The sequence below is a fragment of the Mastacembelus armatus genome, chromosome 12 (assembly GCF_900324485.2).
Source record: "Mastacembelus armatus chromosome 12, fMasArm1.2, whole genome shotgun sequence".
Lineage (NCBI taxonomy): Eukaryota > Metazoa > Chordata > Actinopteri > Synbranchiformes > Mastacembelidae > Mastacembelus > Mastacembelus armatus.
Genome location: NC_046644.1, coordinates 15,010,773 through 15,027,709, shown reverse-complemented (window position 1 = coordinate 15,027,709; position 16,937 = coordinate 15,010,773). Strand labels below are relative to the sequence as shown.

The 16,937-nt window shown below is 41.6% G+C and overlaps 1 protein-coding gene across 6 annotated transcripts in view; it reads left to right on the top strand.

Moving 5' to 3' along the window:
- Positions 1-15,775, top strand: part of LOC113124279 (probable E3 ubiquitin-protein ligase HERC1) — a 38,576-nt gene extending 22,801 nt beyond the window's left edge. For all 6 annotated transcript variants that reach the window (XM_026296893.1, XM_026296892.1, XM_026296896.1 and 3 more), the window contains 34 exons: positions 168-427; positions 531-583; positions 674-871; positions 1,342-1,507; positions 1,614-1,863; positions 2,337-2,565; positions 2,646-2,923; positions 3,290-3,417; positions 3,705-3,832; positions 4,194-4,418; positions 4,772-4,899; positions 5,064-5,263; positions 5,436-5,550; positions 5,807-5,938; positions 6,424-6,522; positions 6,866-7,039; positions 7,247-7,531; positions 7,650-7,715; positions 7,844-7,969; positions 8,071-8,209; positions 8,392-8,573; positions 8,713-8,868; positions 8,951-9,073; positions 9,308-9,410; positions 9,968-10,137; positions 10,256-10,394; positions 10,501-10,670; positions 10,825-10,994; positions 11,084-11,249; positions 11,360-11,436; positions 11,592-11,844; positions 11,982-12,134; positions 13,461-13,766; positions 15,250-15,775. In XM_026296893.1, coding sequence (XP_026152678.1) covers positions 168-427; positions 531-583; positions 674-871; positions 1,342-1,507; positions 1,614-1,863; positions 2,337-2,565; positions 2,646-2,923; positions 3,290-3,417; positions 3,705-3,832; positions 4,194-4,418; positions 4,772-4,899; positions 5,064-5,263; positions 5,436-5,550; positions 5,807-5,938; positions 6,424-6,522; positions 6,866-7,039; positions 7,247-7,531; positions 7,650-7,715; positions 7,844-7,969; positions 8,071-8,209; positions 8,392-8,573; positions 8,713-8,868; positions 8,951-9,073; positions 9,308-9,410; positions 9,968-10,137; positions 10,256-10,394; positions 10,501-10,670; positions 10,825-10,994; positions 11,084-11,249; positions 11,360-11,436; positions 11,592-11,844; positions 11,982-12,134; positions 13,461-13,766; positions 15,250-15,435 — 5,733 coding nt within the window. In that variant the 3' untranslated portion in view covers positions 15,436-15,775. The remainder of the gene's footprint in view (positions 1-167; positions 428-530; positions 584-673; positions 872-1,341; positions 1,508-1,613; positions 1,864-2,336; positions 2,566-2,645; positions 2,924-3,289; positions 3,418-3,704; positions 3,833-4,193; positions 4,419-4,771; positions 4,900-5,063; positions 5,264-5,435; positions 5,551-5,806; positions 5,939-6,423; positions 6,523-6,865; positions 7,040-7,246; positions 7,532-7,649; positions 7,716-7,843; positions 7,970-8,070; positions 8,210-8,391; positions 8,574-8,712; positions 8,869-8,950; positions 9,074-9,307; positions 9,411-9,967; positions 10,138-10,255; positions 10,395-10,500; positions 10,671-10,824; positions 10,995-11,083; positions 11,250-11,359; positions 11,437-11,591; positions 11,845-11,981; positions 12,135-13,460; positions 13,767-15,249) is intronic.
- Positions 15,776-16,937: the final 1,162 nt, after the last annotated feature.

The window sequence follows — 16,937 nt, the reverse complement described above, 5'->3', positions numbered from 1 at the left end:
TATTCATTCCCATTAACTGCCCTTGAACTCACATAGTTGCTTGTAGGCCAGATATTGTGTTTTATGTTTAGGCTTGTTTTGCTTACAGTGTGTAGAAAACATTCATATTTCTGTTGTCTTTACACAACATGTACAAATTATGGTCTGTCTTACTACTGTTCCTTTAGACTGAAGATGAACACAGTCAGATGGTGAAGTGTGAGCTGTGCAACACCCTTACCCTGCAATTTAACAACCACATAAAGCGGCGTCATCCAGGCTGTGGGCAGAGTGCTGCACGAAAGGGATATGACAGCACTGGGGCCTATGTGGACGTGTGGTTCAAAGGCGAATGTGGTTCCAACTTTCCCTTCTACCTCCTCTGTAGCTCCTGCAGGGAAAAGTATCTGGCTGCAAACCTGAGTGATGCAAGCTCTAAACATGAAAGGTAAATAATGTCAAAGTTTCCTCTAGATTGTTTCTTTATTCATGTAAATGTAACTCGTCCCAATATGTAGTCTGTTATTCATCATCGCTGTGTCCTCTTTTAGGATTAAAGGTCTGACATCTGATTTGATTGGGCAATTGGACAGCACTTCTGATGGTAGTGAAAGTTATTTGCTCTCCAAAATAGGTCAGCAGAGTTAGTTGGCATTCGGTAAATGCATTTTTCTAATATTTTCTGTTTGCTCAGATGACTGGGAAATCAGCTGCCAAGATGAGTTCGAAACAGACAAGCTGACAGGACTGGAAGACTTTGGGCTGTTGCTGAGACCACTCGGGCTGACTGAAAAGAAGCTGGTACCAGACCCCATTGCTTTTACTGAACCAGATCCACTTGGAGCCCTAGTTTACAGCTCTGCTGACCCTACGAGAGCAAATGCTTCTAAAGGTACTGGATGTTTAAATTATGACATATAGACATTTGTGCACGATGTGTGAAATTTACAATATGTGCATGTATAAACATTAAAAAAAACAGTTGTATTTATTTATTTTTATTTTTTACTATGATTTAGCTATATAAATGAACTGAACTGAATTGTTGTCCACACGCCTCTAAATATTGCTGGTCATATACAAACAGAGCAGCAGGTTACATTATTCAGTGTTAATGGTTCTTGTTGCATTGGATGTCTCTTGCATTTTATCTCCGAAAGATTTAGCCAACTTGTAACACACACCCACGTTCCCTCTGTGCTTGTTGGCAGCATCTGTATTCCAACCTCAGGCAAATTTATAGCATAGTGACTGGGTCCATCTGAAGCAAACATACTCCACTGATCAAATGTTTGTTTTGTTTTTTTTACCACCCACCCCAGACAGATAAATGTGTTTAAATGTTTTTTTTTTCCTCACCAGGGAATGCTCTTGTCGAGCAGAAGACCTCTCTCAGCCTTGGGCAGCAGGCAGTGTCACTGAGGGACTCTCATGATAGGCTAAAAGCTTTAAGAAGAGTCACCTCCACAGCCCAGATACTGTTAGCCTACAACATGGTGATGAGAGCATTGTCTCAGACTGCCTCTAGGTATGTTGGATTAGAATATAGCCTTTATGATTAGTTTTTTTTTGTTGGTTTTGTTTTTTACATGTTTATAGTGTTTTTAAGAGTCCCCTTTTATCTTCCTTTCCAGTGCATCTGTGTGCAGCCAGTCCAGTGGACTAGAGTCCTTGGGCCTGGCAGATATCCGTATCCTGGTGCGTTTGATGACTCTAGCAGTAGCGGGCCGGGCTCACACCTGCATGGACAGACAGGCAGGTGTGAAGGGGCTGGCGACAGAACGCAACAACTCCACCTGCCTTAGCTTCCTTACCTCAGCCATCAGCAGCGTGGTATCTCACAGCCCTACTGCTTATAGACAGCTAGTGGAGATATGCACTCAGGTCAGTTTCTTTTTTGTAGTTAATTGACTAAATATAAATTCTGTGTATTTTTTTTAAATTTAAAAATAAATTAGAATATCTTTATTGCTTCACTTTTTCTACATTTGTCTGAATGAATTACAGTGTAATTAGTTAAAGACTTTGCTTTGTGGACTTCTGAACTGGAGTTTAGGCTGATTGGTAGGTTTGTTGTAGGTTTGTACCTTTTATGACCTCGGATTAAAGCAAATTTAGGTTGTTAAAACTTTAAATAGTTACAATGTGCTTTTCTAATGACAAAAAATCAGCAGATGGTTTTAAAATAAATTAATATTAAAATTGTAAGCTGAAATTAAAACAAGAAAAGCTACAGATAATTAGAAATATTAAATTGCCCTTTTATAAATTCTACTTTAAGAGATTAGCAAACGTGACTGTTAGCAAATGGATGGAAACTCTGAAAAATGAGTGTTCTTATAATATTACTGCTGTAGGACCTAATGGCAGCAGCTACAGGGGTGAACATTGGGGCCATCAGTGACCCACAGCAGAGAGGGTGTCTCAGCTCCAGTCTACCAGCTGCAGCCCAGGGCTCCCAGCAGCAGAGAGACTACAGTGACCAGACTTCCTCCACATTCCTGGTCACACAAAATTTGGTGTCCATGCTCACTGAAAAGGGTGTTCATTGTTATAGCCCAGATAGGGCTGAACATGAGGCCAATGGTGAGACAGTATTATACTTCACTTATTGTGTTTGAAATCCTTTGGTTTTGATACTCATTGTGCTCCTCTGTTTAACCTAGATGCAGGAAATCAAGGCGTGGCTTCTTCACCTTTGCCTCCCTCCCCTTTACACCACCTGGGTTCCAGAGTGGGCCCCCTGGAGCTGGCTAATGCATTGGCAGCATGTGTCCTTTCTGCCAGGCTGACCAGTAAACACCGCCAATGGGCAGCACAGCGGCTGGTGCAGGCCTTGGCCAATACGGGAAAGGACAGTCCTAATCGTCCCCAGACATACAGCGACCTGGCTGGTGATTTGCGTAAATGTCCTCTCAAAAGGCTTGAAGGACATTACAACAAGGTGACATTTAGTTTAATGTCAGATTTCTTTTTCTTGTCACACTTTTGGGTTAATTTTTCAGGAAAAGTTCCGTTTAGAATATCAAATTTCTTAAAGTCAGGACCATCCATTTGCCAGTAAACAATGTATATTTTCATTTCTTCACAAAAACAGGGATCTAAATTTGAGTGCACAATAACTAGTCAGAAATGAATCAGTGTCTGTAAACAACTGACCAACACACACTGTAAAACCTTTTCAATAACAGACCAGTTGGGTAAATCAAGTCTCCTTGTACCTGTGGATAATTTGGCCACTGGCACTTTTTATAAATTGTAGTGACACGTCTGGCGTTTCACAACTGATCACGATTTCTGTTCTGTTCAGGTGGCCAGCTGTTGCTGGAGCAGTGAGCAGAGTTTACTGGCTACATGCTCTCAGGACAAGGTGGTGCAGCTTTGGAGCGTCAGCCAGAACACGGTGGAGTTACAGACCACCTTCTCCTGTATTAGCAGGTGTGGTGTTGCCCATGTTTCACTATAGTTTTAATGCTTTTAATATTCATTTTAAATGATATGTTTATGTAGGAAAGCCTTAATTGTATTCATGGGTGAAAATGATAGAAAGTATAACATAATTGGACACAAAGATATAACTGAACTGTTAAAAAGGTAAAAAGTTTAATAGGAGGTTTCTGAGTTCTTGAAGATAAAGTGCCAAATACAGAGTTTTCTGAAAATCTCACAGTCTCAGACTGTCAAAGGACTGGGATTGTAAACTCCAATGTAATGACTCTCTCCAGTAAGACGGACCGGTTACAAAGTGAAAGGGCCAGCAGGTGTCATCACATGTCTCCTGTATACTGGAGTACAGGAGGAAACTTCTTGGCAGCCCTTGAGAACAAACATGTGAACATCATGCACATCAGGGGTAAGTCTATTTGCTATTTGTCCTGCTGCTGAGTCTCACAAGTCTCATTTGTTGAATAACAACTTACTAAAGCTATGCAAAAGCTTAAATTGAGATGATATGTAAAAAACTGTTCAACTTTCATTACCACAATGAGAACCTGGTTAAATATAACCATTTGTTTTAATATACATAAAAATACTTTACATTTTTCAAAGTTATGCTAATAGCAAGAGGTGAGCATGAATTAATGTTTATTTAACAGATAAATATTAAAAGTGTACCACTTTGATTCTGTTATCATCCAACATCAGTAAATAACTAGCAAAACACAGGGGACTTTAAACATATGTAAGATTAGAAATTTCCTGCCACGTTACAGGATCTCACTGTCACGTGGCGGCTCAGTCATCTCGGGTTACCGCTCTTTGCTGGGCTCAGACATTCAGCTTGTGGGTCCTGGACCAGCAGACTTGTAAAAACAGACCTGCTGAAAGCCTGTTGGTGGGTCGGCTGGATGGCTCCCTCTGCTGGCTGCAGGTCACACTGCAGGAACTAGAGCTGCATGTGAAGAGCACTGAACTCACCAACTGCGAGTGGAAAGAGGGTAAGACTCAATTGTTTATATAAATGTCTTTTTTTGTTTTATTCCTGTCCTAACTAGGTTCTGTTCACATATAAAACTCTCTAATTAACTGTAATTTACACAAATCGTCTTTATTTAATCCTTGTCTGAGAATTATTGTTCCAGTGAGTTAATTTTGTGGAGATTAGTTTAGCTCGGAAAAAGCAAAGCTAGCTGTTTCCCCTGATTCTCGTCCAATCAGGTGCTCCCTCTCTAGCTTTAGTGTACAAGCATGAGAGGCATGGCTCTAACTGTCGACAAGAAAGCAAGTGTACATTTCTCAAAATGTTAAACTATTCTATTTAAAAAGATTCTTATCTTTTGATCTTGTGTAGCCCCACAGTGCCTCGCCTGGCACAGTGAGGACAAACCGTTTGCAGCAGGCTATCCCAGTGGGAAGATCCTTTTGGCCACAACTGAGACCTTTGAGAATGAGCAGCCTGTAGTGCTGTCTGTCTTCCAGGTTTGCTTATAAAATGTTTTAAATACAGTTCGTGTGAATATGTACTTCACATTCAACTTATTCCACATGTGACGCTATTGTCTACATATTGTGACACTGAATTGGGCTCTGATTTTCTACTCTTTGTTCTAACTGACCACCCGACTGTCCTCTTCACTCCACAGGACAGTGTAAGTTCCCTGAAATGGGACCCCACAGGACACTTGCTGCTCTGCTTGGGAAGGTCAGAGGCAGTGAAGATACTGGGGCTCTCTGGGAGGACCTGGGTGACCCTGCACTCACTGATTCACAGCAGCACTGTTAACATCGCTGAATGGTGCCCACTCGCTGGCAGAGCACCTGATCCCATGCTCATGATGGCTGCGTGAGTTTAATTAGTCTTCATTCTTTCTCTGAATATTTTGCTTCTTGCTTCAAATACACTTGTAGCTTACCAATAGCGCTAACATTTACAGACAACACACAGTAGTAAAAATCTACTAACTTTTAATATGTTTGTTATAGAAACATATATTTTTATCTCCATGTTTCTGTAGAGGTTGTCAGAATGGCTCTGTGTATGTCTGGACGCTGCCACAGGGAGGTACAGTTGTGTCTCTGCCCAACATACTGAACAACTCCCCAAGCCAAGATAAAAACAATGATGTCAAGGTCAGTTTGGATCTGTTCTTCAGGGGTCCCTTTAAAGCCCTTACTAGTATCAAATGATAGGTTCCCATAAAAATCTTACATTACAAACATTTCATTCATAAAATTGATTCAAAATATTTAAATAGTAAAAAATGTATTTATATAACTTACCTAAGTTCAAGTAAAATATTTCCATTACATAAAATGAAGTGAACATGACTTTAGCTATCCTAAAGCTGATGAAATCATTTATTTCTTTGTTTTGTTTTTTTTACAGAAGGACAATGCAAAGTGTGTGTTTGTACTTCATGGCCACATTACGGTGGTGAAGTCTCTTTCATTTTGCTCCAGTGGCCTGGCTCTGGTTTCTGGTGGGATAGGGGGACTGCTCAACATCTGGTCCTTACAGGTCAGAAAATATTTACAGCTCCGGCCATCTCCTGATCTATAGTCAGTCTAAAGAACATAATGTTTTAATGTTTAACTCTTATTGCACCACGAAAAGCTAATTGAAATTAAAAATCTCCCTAGCAAGGGTGTCCTGGCCAAGACATCTATCACACTCTCATCAGTCAATTTTAAATAATACAATTAAAAACCCACAAAACAAATCATACTGACCTTGAACAGAAAAACAGAGGGTTGTTCACCTTTCAAACTGATGCTAACACCTTGACACCCTGACTCTGACAGATGATGGTGTGCAGAGTTCTGGCATCAAAGCTTTAAATCTGTCCAAAAAAAAAAAAAAACATTGACTAACTGTATGTAGCTGCATACATAAAAGCTCTTTTATCCAAGTTTAAGTATTAAGAACAGTCAACAAAACAAGGCTCAGTGAAGAAGGAGTGTAATTGTTTGCTTCTCCTTCCTTCCTGTCTGTACTATTTGTAGGATGGTTCAGTCTTACAGACTGTTACTGGCTTGGGTTCTGTTGTCAGTACTACCTGGATACCAAACTTGGGTGTAGCTGCTTGCTTTGGAAGGTCAAAGGTAAGTTGATAACCTAAAATTTCCCTCAATCTTAAAGAAATAGTTCAGCATAGAGAGCTTGATGACTGCTAGCCACTGCTTAGCATTTTTACACATCAAGTTATTTATGGATTAAACCGGTTAGATATATTGTGCTTTTTAGGGAGAATGCTGAACTGTCCTCTTAATGTAGCCAGAATATCACAATGTTTTTCTTAACGCTATTCTGAATTAAAGCTTATTTCTGTAACTTAAGCTTTTTATTTGTTAGTTAATTGTAAAAAGTGTGCCCAGTGTTTGAAGATGCCAGTTCCTCTTGCTGACATCCCTTTACATGTCTGTTGTGTGATTGTTTGTTTCCTAGGACGTTCTGTTGATCTGCTGCACGCCTGACTGGATCAGTCAAAATCATGTGCTACCTTCTTGTCGTATGGTTCTCAGAAGCCAGAACATCCTGGGTTTAAGTCGGGCACCATGTTTAGCTGTTTTCTTGGAGAGGCTGCCCTTGCTGTTGCAGGACCAGTACAGCTACGAGCGGGTGATTACTGAAACTATATTTTGAAGACATTTGTTTTAAATTTGATCTTTACCCATTACTGGTATTCATGTTTTGGCTCTTATATCAATTTTCTGCTTTTATATCCCTATCAGGTAGAAACATTTCATTATTTATGTTATATAGATATATTTGCACCTTTGTGAGCTCCAGCTTGGATGTGATTTTGAATGTTTTCTTTCAATGTAGACCCACGTGGCTGCTGGTGACCAGCTGGTCCACAGTGCCTTCCTGCAGAGTCTGGCTTCCCTGGCTGTTGGTTTGTCCTTAGAGAAACACCTGTGCCGTTTCCCACGTCCTCCACACCATGCCAGTCCTGATACCAACTCCTGCCCATCAGAGTGGAGCTGGCTTGCCACCTACGCCACTACTGTTCGTAGTGCTGAGGCTATTGCCAGTGGTATTACCTTCCCTGATTCTTTCGTTGTTACAGAGTTTCAAGAGATGGAAAATACTAAAATCATCAAAGCGCTGGTCAGTACAGATAAGTCTCTTTGTGCTATTGTTTGTTTAAGGAATGATAGAATCTGAACTGACTAATATATACAGCAGTATAGGTAGACTTATTTTGAGAACTTTCTCTACTTTTTAGGACAATAGCAAGTGGAGCTTTAGGATGGATGAACAGCTGATGTCTTGGGCAACGACCAGACCAGAGGTAACTGCTAGATGTCATACAGCGTTTTTAAAGAAAAAACTATTTCTATGCAAAATAAAGACCAATTCAATTTACTTTCTGCACAATGAGATTTCTTTTAGCTAAAGAGTAATCTCATTGTTTTTTAGGACTGGCAACAAGGGGGAAAGAGTGAGGTGTACCTGTGGGGAAATGGACGATATGGACAGTTGGCAGGAATGGGAACCAACCTCATGATGCCTACTCTTGCACCCTCTCTATTGCAGACGCAACAGGTAGTGTTGGCAATGTTTTCACGGGGACACTGACTTTGCTCTTGACTGATGCTGTATTTTAAACTCTCTTTCCCTTTGTGGGTGTTTCCGTTGTCCTTCAGGTTGTGTGTGGACAGAACTGTACTTTCCTAGTCCAGTCCAATGGGACTGTACTGGCTGTAGGAGAGGGACAATATGGCCGACTGGGCCAGGGGAATTCGGATGATCTCTATGTCCCCACAATTATCTCTGTTTTTCAAGGTACAGTATTTAAAGGCCTACGAACCCAGCTATCAGCCCTTTGACACTAGAAGAAAACTATTGTGATTTTGATTTTAATATTACAGTTTGGTTTGGGAGCTTCCACTTAGGCCTAATTAATTAATTTTCTCATAATTCGTATCATCATAAATTTATCTTTACTGACTCTGCTCTGTGGGCAGGGTATGTGGTGACTCAGCTGGTGACATCTTGTGGATCAGATGGACACTCCATGGCCCTGACTGAGACTGGGGAGGTGTTCAGTTGGGGAGATGGAGATTTTGGAAAACTGGGCCACGGCAACAGCGAAAGGCAGAGGCGACCCAAACAGATAGAGGCCTTACAGGGAGAAGAGGTCGTCCAGGTAAGAAATGGAATCTGCTCTGTACCTCTGTGTGATAGTTGTGTGTGTTATTGTAAGCTATAGTTATTAGTAACAATATTATTAACAGGCAGTGTTACAGACACACACACCAGTTTAAAAGCACATTTTCTCTACATAGCTTGCTTGTGGTTTCCGCCACTCTGCTGTGGTAACGGCAGATGGGAAACTGTTCACCTTCGGCAGTGGTGAATCAGGCCGTTTGGGTCAAAGGTCAACATCCAACAAGATGCTGCCTGAAAGAGTGGCCGCACTAGAGGGATATCATGTCGGACAGGTAAGAAATGGACAGTAGTCTCCACATTAAAATAGGAAAATTATAACTAATCAAGGCCAACTAACCTGGTGACCTTTCTCAGGTGTCATGTGGCCTCAACCACACATTGGTGCTTTCCCTTGATGGCATGGTTGTGTGGGCATTTGGAGATGGAGATTATGGCAAATTAGGAACAGGTTCATCTACAGCGAAATACTACCCTCATGTAAGTTAGCTGTAACTCAAATCCTCAAAAGACAAAACACAATATGTTTATGTTGCTCTGTAGCTGTTTGCTTCCCTGGAGAAAGTAGTGAGGAATACACTGTACCAGGGAAATCATATATATTAATTCCTAAAATATCTAATTTATTTTAATTTGGCTGCTTTTCAGTGGTGTATTTACAGCTACAACACTATTGTAATGTAGACTAAAGATTTTCATTGTTCCTATTTTCAGAAAGTGGAGCAGCTGTGCAACAAGGGGATTAAGAAGGTCAGTTGTGGAACTCAGTTCTCTGTGGCACTGGCCTGCGATGGACATGTTTACACATTCGGACAAGGTACATTGTCATCTTTAATTAGATTTTTAAGATGTTTGCAAAGTTTTCACAAAGTTTTACAATTATGCACACACTCTAGACTGTGTGTCTGTTTACTTTAGTACATACCCAGTGATATTAATTATGAAGACTATGTGATTTAAATGTAACCTATTTTATTTGATGGGAAACTTTTTAAAATATTACCACACACACTATCAATTTACTGTATCTAGTAGTGAGTTTGTGTAGTAATCATATTGGCATTGATGGTTTTTTTTTTTTTATGCTTCTACTAAAACTTATTTGTTTCATGGGTCTGTTGAACAATGACAGTTATGTGTAATGATAATTTTGGAACCACAAGCTACTGAGCTAGTGTGTTATTTATGACAAAAACAAAAAAAAAAAACAGCTACACCACATGGAGGGAATTTTGTCCTCATAAATGTTCTAAATGGCTCCTCAACGTACTTGGCACAATTTTTGAAAACTGCATGGAGAAATTTTATTAGTTTATGTTTGAGCATACTTACATATCCAACTGTTTTTTGGCTTCTCTCCTGATCATCCTGCAGAGCGTCTCATCGGTCTGCCAGACTTCATGCTGAAGAATAAATCCTGCCCCCAGGTGGTGCCGTCCCTGGAGGGCCTATTCATTGAAGACATCGCTGTGGGCTGTGAGCATGTGCTCGCCTTGTCCTCCACTGGGGATGTCTATGCCTGGGGCTGCAACAGTGAAGGACAGGTAACCAGCATGCATTACTATAAAACTGTACAGTCTGACAGAGTGGAAATTTTCTTTCTTTGTACATTAGAAGCACTCTAAAGACTGAGTATTGGTGTATGTTATATGTCTGCTCCAGCTTGGCCTTGGACACGCCAACCCAGTAAAGGAGCCCACACTCATAACAGTGCTCCAGGGGAAAAACATCAGACAGATCTCTGCTGGCCGCTGCCACAGTTCAGCATGGACCACCCCCTCTACCTCAGTGAAAAACTCAGGTACTCACACAGTCATGCAGTACCAATACACAAGTAAACACTCCTTGTACCTACAATACAACAAAGCGAATACACCAGGGATGCAATTTGTTACCTTCATCTCCAGGTGGCTCTGGAAATTTCCAGCTAGGCCTTCCCCAGTTGGTCCCTCCCCAGTACAACACCTTGAAAGACTGCAGCCCTGATGACCTAAGCATGCGCCTCAGGGTACTCTACCAATTTTCTGATCTCATGTACAAGTCGTGGAGGCTTTTAAACCTGGATGCCAAGAATTCGGTAATCATTCATTCTATTTTTTTCTCTTTAATTTGTTACAAGATCAAATGTTAGGGAAATTTTTTTTTAATTTTTTACTACTAATCATACACGTGGTGCTGGTTAGTCTTCTCTGTGGTGTCTTATTTAATTCCACGTCCATCTTTTTGTTCAGATGTCCACCTCACGCTATAGTTCAGGAACAGCAGCCATCGTCCGGGGCGAACTCAGAGGCCTTCTGTCACCCAAAGTCAACACTCTGCCTTTAGTGCGCTCCATTGGTAGAACAATGACCCAGGGCAAAACATATGGGCCACAGATCACTGTGAAACGGATTTCCACTAGGTAAAGATGGTCATATTCAGAGTGGACAGGGGTCTGTACATCTGTTTGATATCTGTAAGTGTAACTGATATCCTCTCTGTCCTCCACAGAGGACGTTCGAGCAAACCCATCTTTGTGCAGATCGCGAAGCAGGTGGTAAACCTGAATCCACTAGAGCTGCGGCTGCCATCACGAGCCTGGAAGGTCAAACTTGTCGGAGAGGGAGCTGATGATGCTGGAGGGGTTTTTGATGACACCATCACAGAAATGTGTCAGGTAGGATGGAGAGCATGCAGAGGGCTAAGAGCAAGACGGATGAGTTTTAGTGCAGACTGGATCAATGTCAGGTTTATGTAAATTGTAATTTATCAATGTGTTTTCACCAGGAGCTGCAGTCTGGAGTGGTGGATCTTCTGATTCACACTCCCAACAGCTTTGCAGATGTCGGCAGCAACACTGACAGGTCCATAAATAAAAAGTCTTCTTTTGACAGCCACTAACCAAACCAGTTACATTTTAAAAGCATAATGTTCCCGACTTTTACCATTTTGCATAAACCATGACCTGGATGAATGAGAATCTCTACAGACCTCTGGCATTGGTTGTGTACACTCACAGGTTTCTGTTGAACCCAGCGGCACTCTCTGAGGATCACATGGTCCAGTTTCGCTTCCTGGGCATCCTTATGGCTGTGGCCATCCGCACCAAGAAACCTCTAGACTTACATCTGGCCCCCTGGGTGTGGAAACAGCTCTGCTCAATGCCACTGGGGGGGCCTGATCTTGAGGAGGTAGACCTGCTCACCCATCGCACCCTCCAAGGCATCCTTCACCTAGAAAACAGTGGAATTACAGAGGACAATTTCCATGTGGTGAGAAACTTTGAACTGACGTACTGCAGATTTCATTCAAATTACTGTAGCTATTCATCTTTAGTTAAAAGATGTTTAACTGTATTTTTAGCTTCACAGGCCCTTACTTCTTTCCTTTCTCCCCATCATGTCTGCAGATGATCCCACTGGACTCATTCATGGCCCACAGTGCAGATGGAAGGCTCGTACCTGTGGTTCCTGGAGGCCAAAACATCTCCCTAATCTTTTCCAACCGGACTGAATATGTGGAGAGAGCTCTGGACTACAGGCTGCATGAGATGGATTCACAGGTATAAGGAGTTATCTGTTAAAGAATGACATGGGAGTATTTAACAATTAGCAGGTAATCTGCAAGCATCCAAAGTGCTATATAGTTAGACAGTTGGGCACAGAGTGTACCAAACTACCAAGTCTGTTTCATGCATCAGTACTCTACCAGCCCCTTGGTGGCCTCTGGGCAGACCGTAGTAGTAGCTAATTTCATTTGAGGAAGAAGGATTGAACATTTTACACCTTAGCAAGCGTGGTACAAAGTCCAGTTGAAGCAACCCCAGATCATGTCACGGCCTCCAGAGGCTTGTGCAGGCTACAAGCATGATGGGTTCATCGCTTCATGTGCTTCCCTTCTGGACTCATACACAGTGCCTTTCTGCTGAAAAGCTTCTCAGCTACCTCTGACAAAGATGTGAGTTAGGCCTCCCCTAAGTCTTCAGGACATGTTTGTTGGTTTCAGGGACTCCTCAAAGTTCTCCTTCCCCTGCCTGCTGAACACAGCCTGTGTTAAGCTCTGTCCCCCCATCATGAGTCGTTTGATGGTTTGCCAGAGTCTCCTTGAGGCCAACCTAAAGGCCTCCATAGCATCTGAAGTCCTTCCATATCCATTTTTGTGACCATGACCACTGCAGCTGCTGCCCTTCTGGTACCATCTGCTCCTTCAGGAGACCCCAGGGCTAACCATGCCTGGAACGCCTCATTCTTCAGCCTCAGGTCGGCTCCATGACAGGCACGATCAACCTTCTGACCACAGCTCAGAGTCGCTGCTTCCGCAATAGAGGATTTGACAGGTGGTGCCCTTTCTAGGACCCCACCCAGAGTCTCTAAGAAGGCCAGATACTCTGAACTCTTTGGCACATGCTGTAAGTTCAGACAACACTCGGAGGGTTCCTCCAACAACATGCAGTTGCATGTGTTGTCTCATTCTCCAGGGAGGCTCCAACACAGCAGCAGCACTCACGCCAGCCCCTCTCACCCTGGCCAATTCCAGAAAAGAAGAGTCCAGCCCCTGTGGGTCCAGAGTGAGTGCTGTGCATGGAGGCGAGCCCAACTTCTCCACCTCCCAACCAGCTCCATATCTTTACTGTAGAAAATATAAGAAATATTTAGCAAATAAAAAAACATAAGGACATAATATTGAAATTCTAAAACTGACAAATGTATTTAAATGAAATTAGTTTACAGACCTGCCACACAGAGACAATATTATTGTAAAATCAGAAACTCAGCTGTGGTTTTCACTCTATTGCATCTGAAACTCCATTAGTGCTTGATACCAGTCTATTTGTTCCCTTTATCTTGTCCTCGGAAATAAGAAGCTGACATTGTTCTGTTGTGTCCAGGTGGCAGCAGTCAGAGAGGGCATGTCCACCATCATCCCTGTGCCCCTCCTCTCTCTGCTGACGGCACAGCAGCTGGAGCAGCTGGTCTGTGGTTTGCCAGAGGTTTCTGTTGAGATGCTGAAGAAGCTGGTGCGTTATCGCGACATAACAGAGAGCCACCATCTTATTGGCTGGTTTTGGCAGAGCTTGGAGGAGTTCACCAATGAAGAGCGGGTGCTTTTCCTGCGTTTTGTCTCTGGCAGGTCCAGACTGCCTTCTAACCCAGCTGATATCACACAGAAGTTTCAAATCATCAAAGTTGATAGGGTAAGGTCACTGCTAACGTAGTAATTAAAAAGTAGAAATAATATAGCGTTACATCAATGTCAAAACTAGGGGATGCAAAAACACAGGGTGAAAAATATAGACATGCACGTAGGTTTATCATAATATCACGCGCCTCCAATGTGTTTTCCCTCCATTGAGTCGAGTCAGTAACGTTAAGCGGACTGTTAGGTGGTAATTCAAGTTTCCCTAATGTCCGTGAACATGCCATGGGGATGTTTCGTTTTGATTTTACCTGTAGGAGAGATGATTTAGATAGATAACGCTAGATAGAAATATACTTTATTTTTAGAGGCTTGAGTTAGCTGTGTGTGGGGGAGAGAGAGCCTGCGTACTGTTTGATAAAAGTTTAAACGATAAAACCGAGTTAAGTTAACTATCACTCGGGCAACTTGATGTCATCTGCCATTAAACGCCAAAGAAGAAGAGGTGGACGTTTGAGTGTATCAACACTGTGATTTAACCTTATGTTAACGTTAATTATTTATTAGTCAAACAGTATTTCTACTAAATGTGTGTTTGATGTGACGATTCTTTAAGATAACGATAGTGTTGTCACTCCCTCGGACGTTTGGTTAGCTAAAACAACAGCGCTAGCTAACGTTAGCTCAGTGTTATTTAACATTTGCATTTAGCTAACTAGCTGTGATGGTTGAGGTGAAAATGATCTGATTGAAATCATGTTTATTCGGAGCAGTCAACAGCATGAATGGTTTTACTGAGTCAACACACCAAGGAACAAGTCTCCCGTTCGACCGATGGCACCGATTTGTCCTGATGTGTGTGACTTGTCAGTGAAAGCCAGTGCTAATTTAGCTATTAACGTTACCACTAACATTAACGTTACTACACTCACGTCTGAGCGCTGGGGAGAAACGTGATTTCAGCCAAATCATTTTCAGGGAAAGCAAACCAGATATAATTCATGGAGTAACATAACAGCTGACTGCAAAGGTGTGTCCAAGTCTGTTTTATCAACGCGCCTTTTCTGATTTAAGATCACGCTCAACAGCTCAGTGTCATTAAATTAACCACCTTGTGTTTATTATATTTTCAGCATTAGCGTTATGTAGATATTATAATTTGTCTGATACGGACATGTCAACACCTGCTTATCCAGTTTAATAAATCAAACGTCACGTCTTTAGCTAATGTCTAAATCCGAGGTATCGTTAGCTTATAGAATCGACCCATACACACTTTCAGAAGAAATACTATCAGAGAGAAAAACACAGTTTGAATGTTATTTTGTGATAAACATACGCACAGGAACAAGCTTCACATTTACACTCGCGAACTGTTCAAACTTGCAGGTCTATATTTTTCACCCTGTGTTTTTGCGCCCCCTAGTTGTGACATTGATGCAACGCCACGGTAAAAACAACAACAAAAAAAACAGTTCAGAAGAAGGTGCACTAAAAGTAGAAATAACAAACCTTGTTGTGTCTCTGCTGCTCTCCTCCAGCCCATGAACGGCCTCCCTACTGCTCAGACCTGCTTCTTCCTGCTTCGTCTGCCCCCGTACACGAGCCAGTCCATCCTCGCCGAGCGCCTGCGGTACTCCATCCATAACTGCCCCTCCATCGACATGGACAACTACATGCTGACCCACAACACCGACCCAGCAGACAGCTCCGACACTGAGGACTGAAGCAGAAAGCTGCGGTCAACAGGGTGATGAATGTATCTTCTCTGATGCCATGCACATCATGCACTGAACACTAATTTTTATTTGCCAAACCTCCATAGTAGTGTCCTATTTATATGTTGGGTGACTTAAAGTGTACAACTGTACAAGGTGTTGTTATTATTGCAGTGCTTACTCTGAATCAAAACTACAGGGATAGAGAATTAAGTTTTTAAAAAAAAAATATATAGCTGAATAAGCCACAACAAAGGAGTCAATGTGCCTGTTTGAAAATATGTAATAATTTAATGACCTGTCACACATAGACAATATTATTGTAAAATAAAGAGTGTTTAACTAAGGATTCCTGTGTACTGTGAAATTTCTTCATGAATGAATCTGTGAATCTGAAAACAACTACAACAATATACATTTTTGAAAAGATGAAAAATTACCATTACAATTAGAAAAAAGTTGCAAAAGGAGGATGAAACCTCTTTAGTTATTATTCACTGAGTTATATCAGTCAAAAAGGAGACGTGCAGGGGCATGGATGGGTCAGATTTGATTGACACTAACCTGGCAACATGAGCAAATGTATGTGATGTAACATCTTTGCAGCAGAGCCTCACCCACTACAAACCAGTGATAAGAGCACAGATGGACATAAATACAGAAATCTGTCATGTGAAAAACTGGTCCAACTTTGGCAGAAAATGATGTTTATGTAAGACAATATCGTTCATTGTAAAATAGCTTTTCAGAAGCTTTAAGCCTTGTTATGTTTCTATCCACCATTTCTTCATACACACACAAAATTATCGACTTCTATTATAAAGAGTTCTTGATTCAATTCTCCTGAGTCTAATGTTGTCCTGAGTCAGCACAGCTGGTGAGCCTGCAATTTGTCTGAGCTAGTGAGTGCTATGTCTGCCGTGACCTTATTACCCATCTGTTTCTCTGTGTGCACTGTAGCCAGCAAGGCAGAATTCAGCATGCAGTCAGCAGCCCTGCAGCTGAGAGAGGGAGGCTGTTCATGAGACCCCTTGCCAAATTACAAATATAACATCCATCTATCAACTTAACAAGTATTACACATTTGCAAAGGCCAAGTGGGATAAAAAAAAAAAAGTCATGAATTAATTTCAAATACTTGGTACTACCCAGAGTCTACCTGTTGTTCTCATTATATAATTCAGCTATATTATATTAAAATCCTATTAGAAATACATAACACAAAGTTATCTATAGAGACCGAAAAGGATGTTACCATACACTAAACTACGATATAATGCAGATACACACACAAAATCAACTACACTGTACAAAGAGAAACATCCTGGCTAGAATTAGATGTTTGAACAATCCATTTTAAAACCAGGCCCTCATTTTACATCCTGCTCATGAGAGTAAATCAATAGTGTGGAAGACATCACAGTTACTAAATAGTGTTTGAATTGCAGCAATAGACCAAACAGATCAGAAACCTCTTACAGACTCATCAGCGCTCAATCATACACCACCAG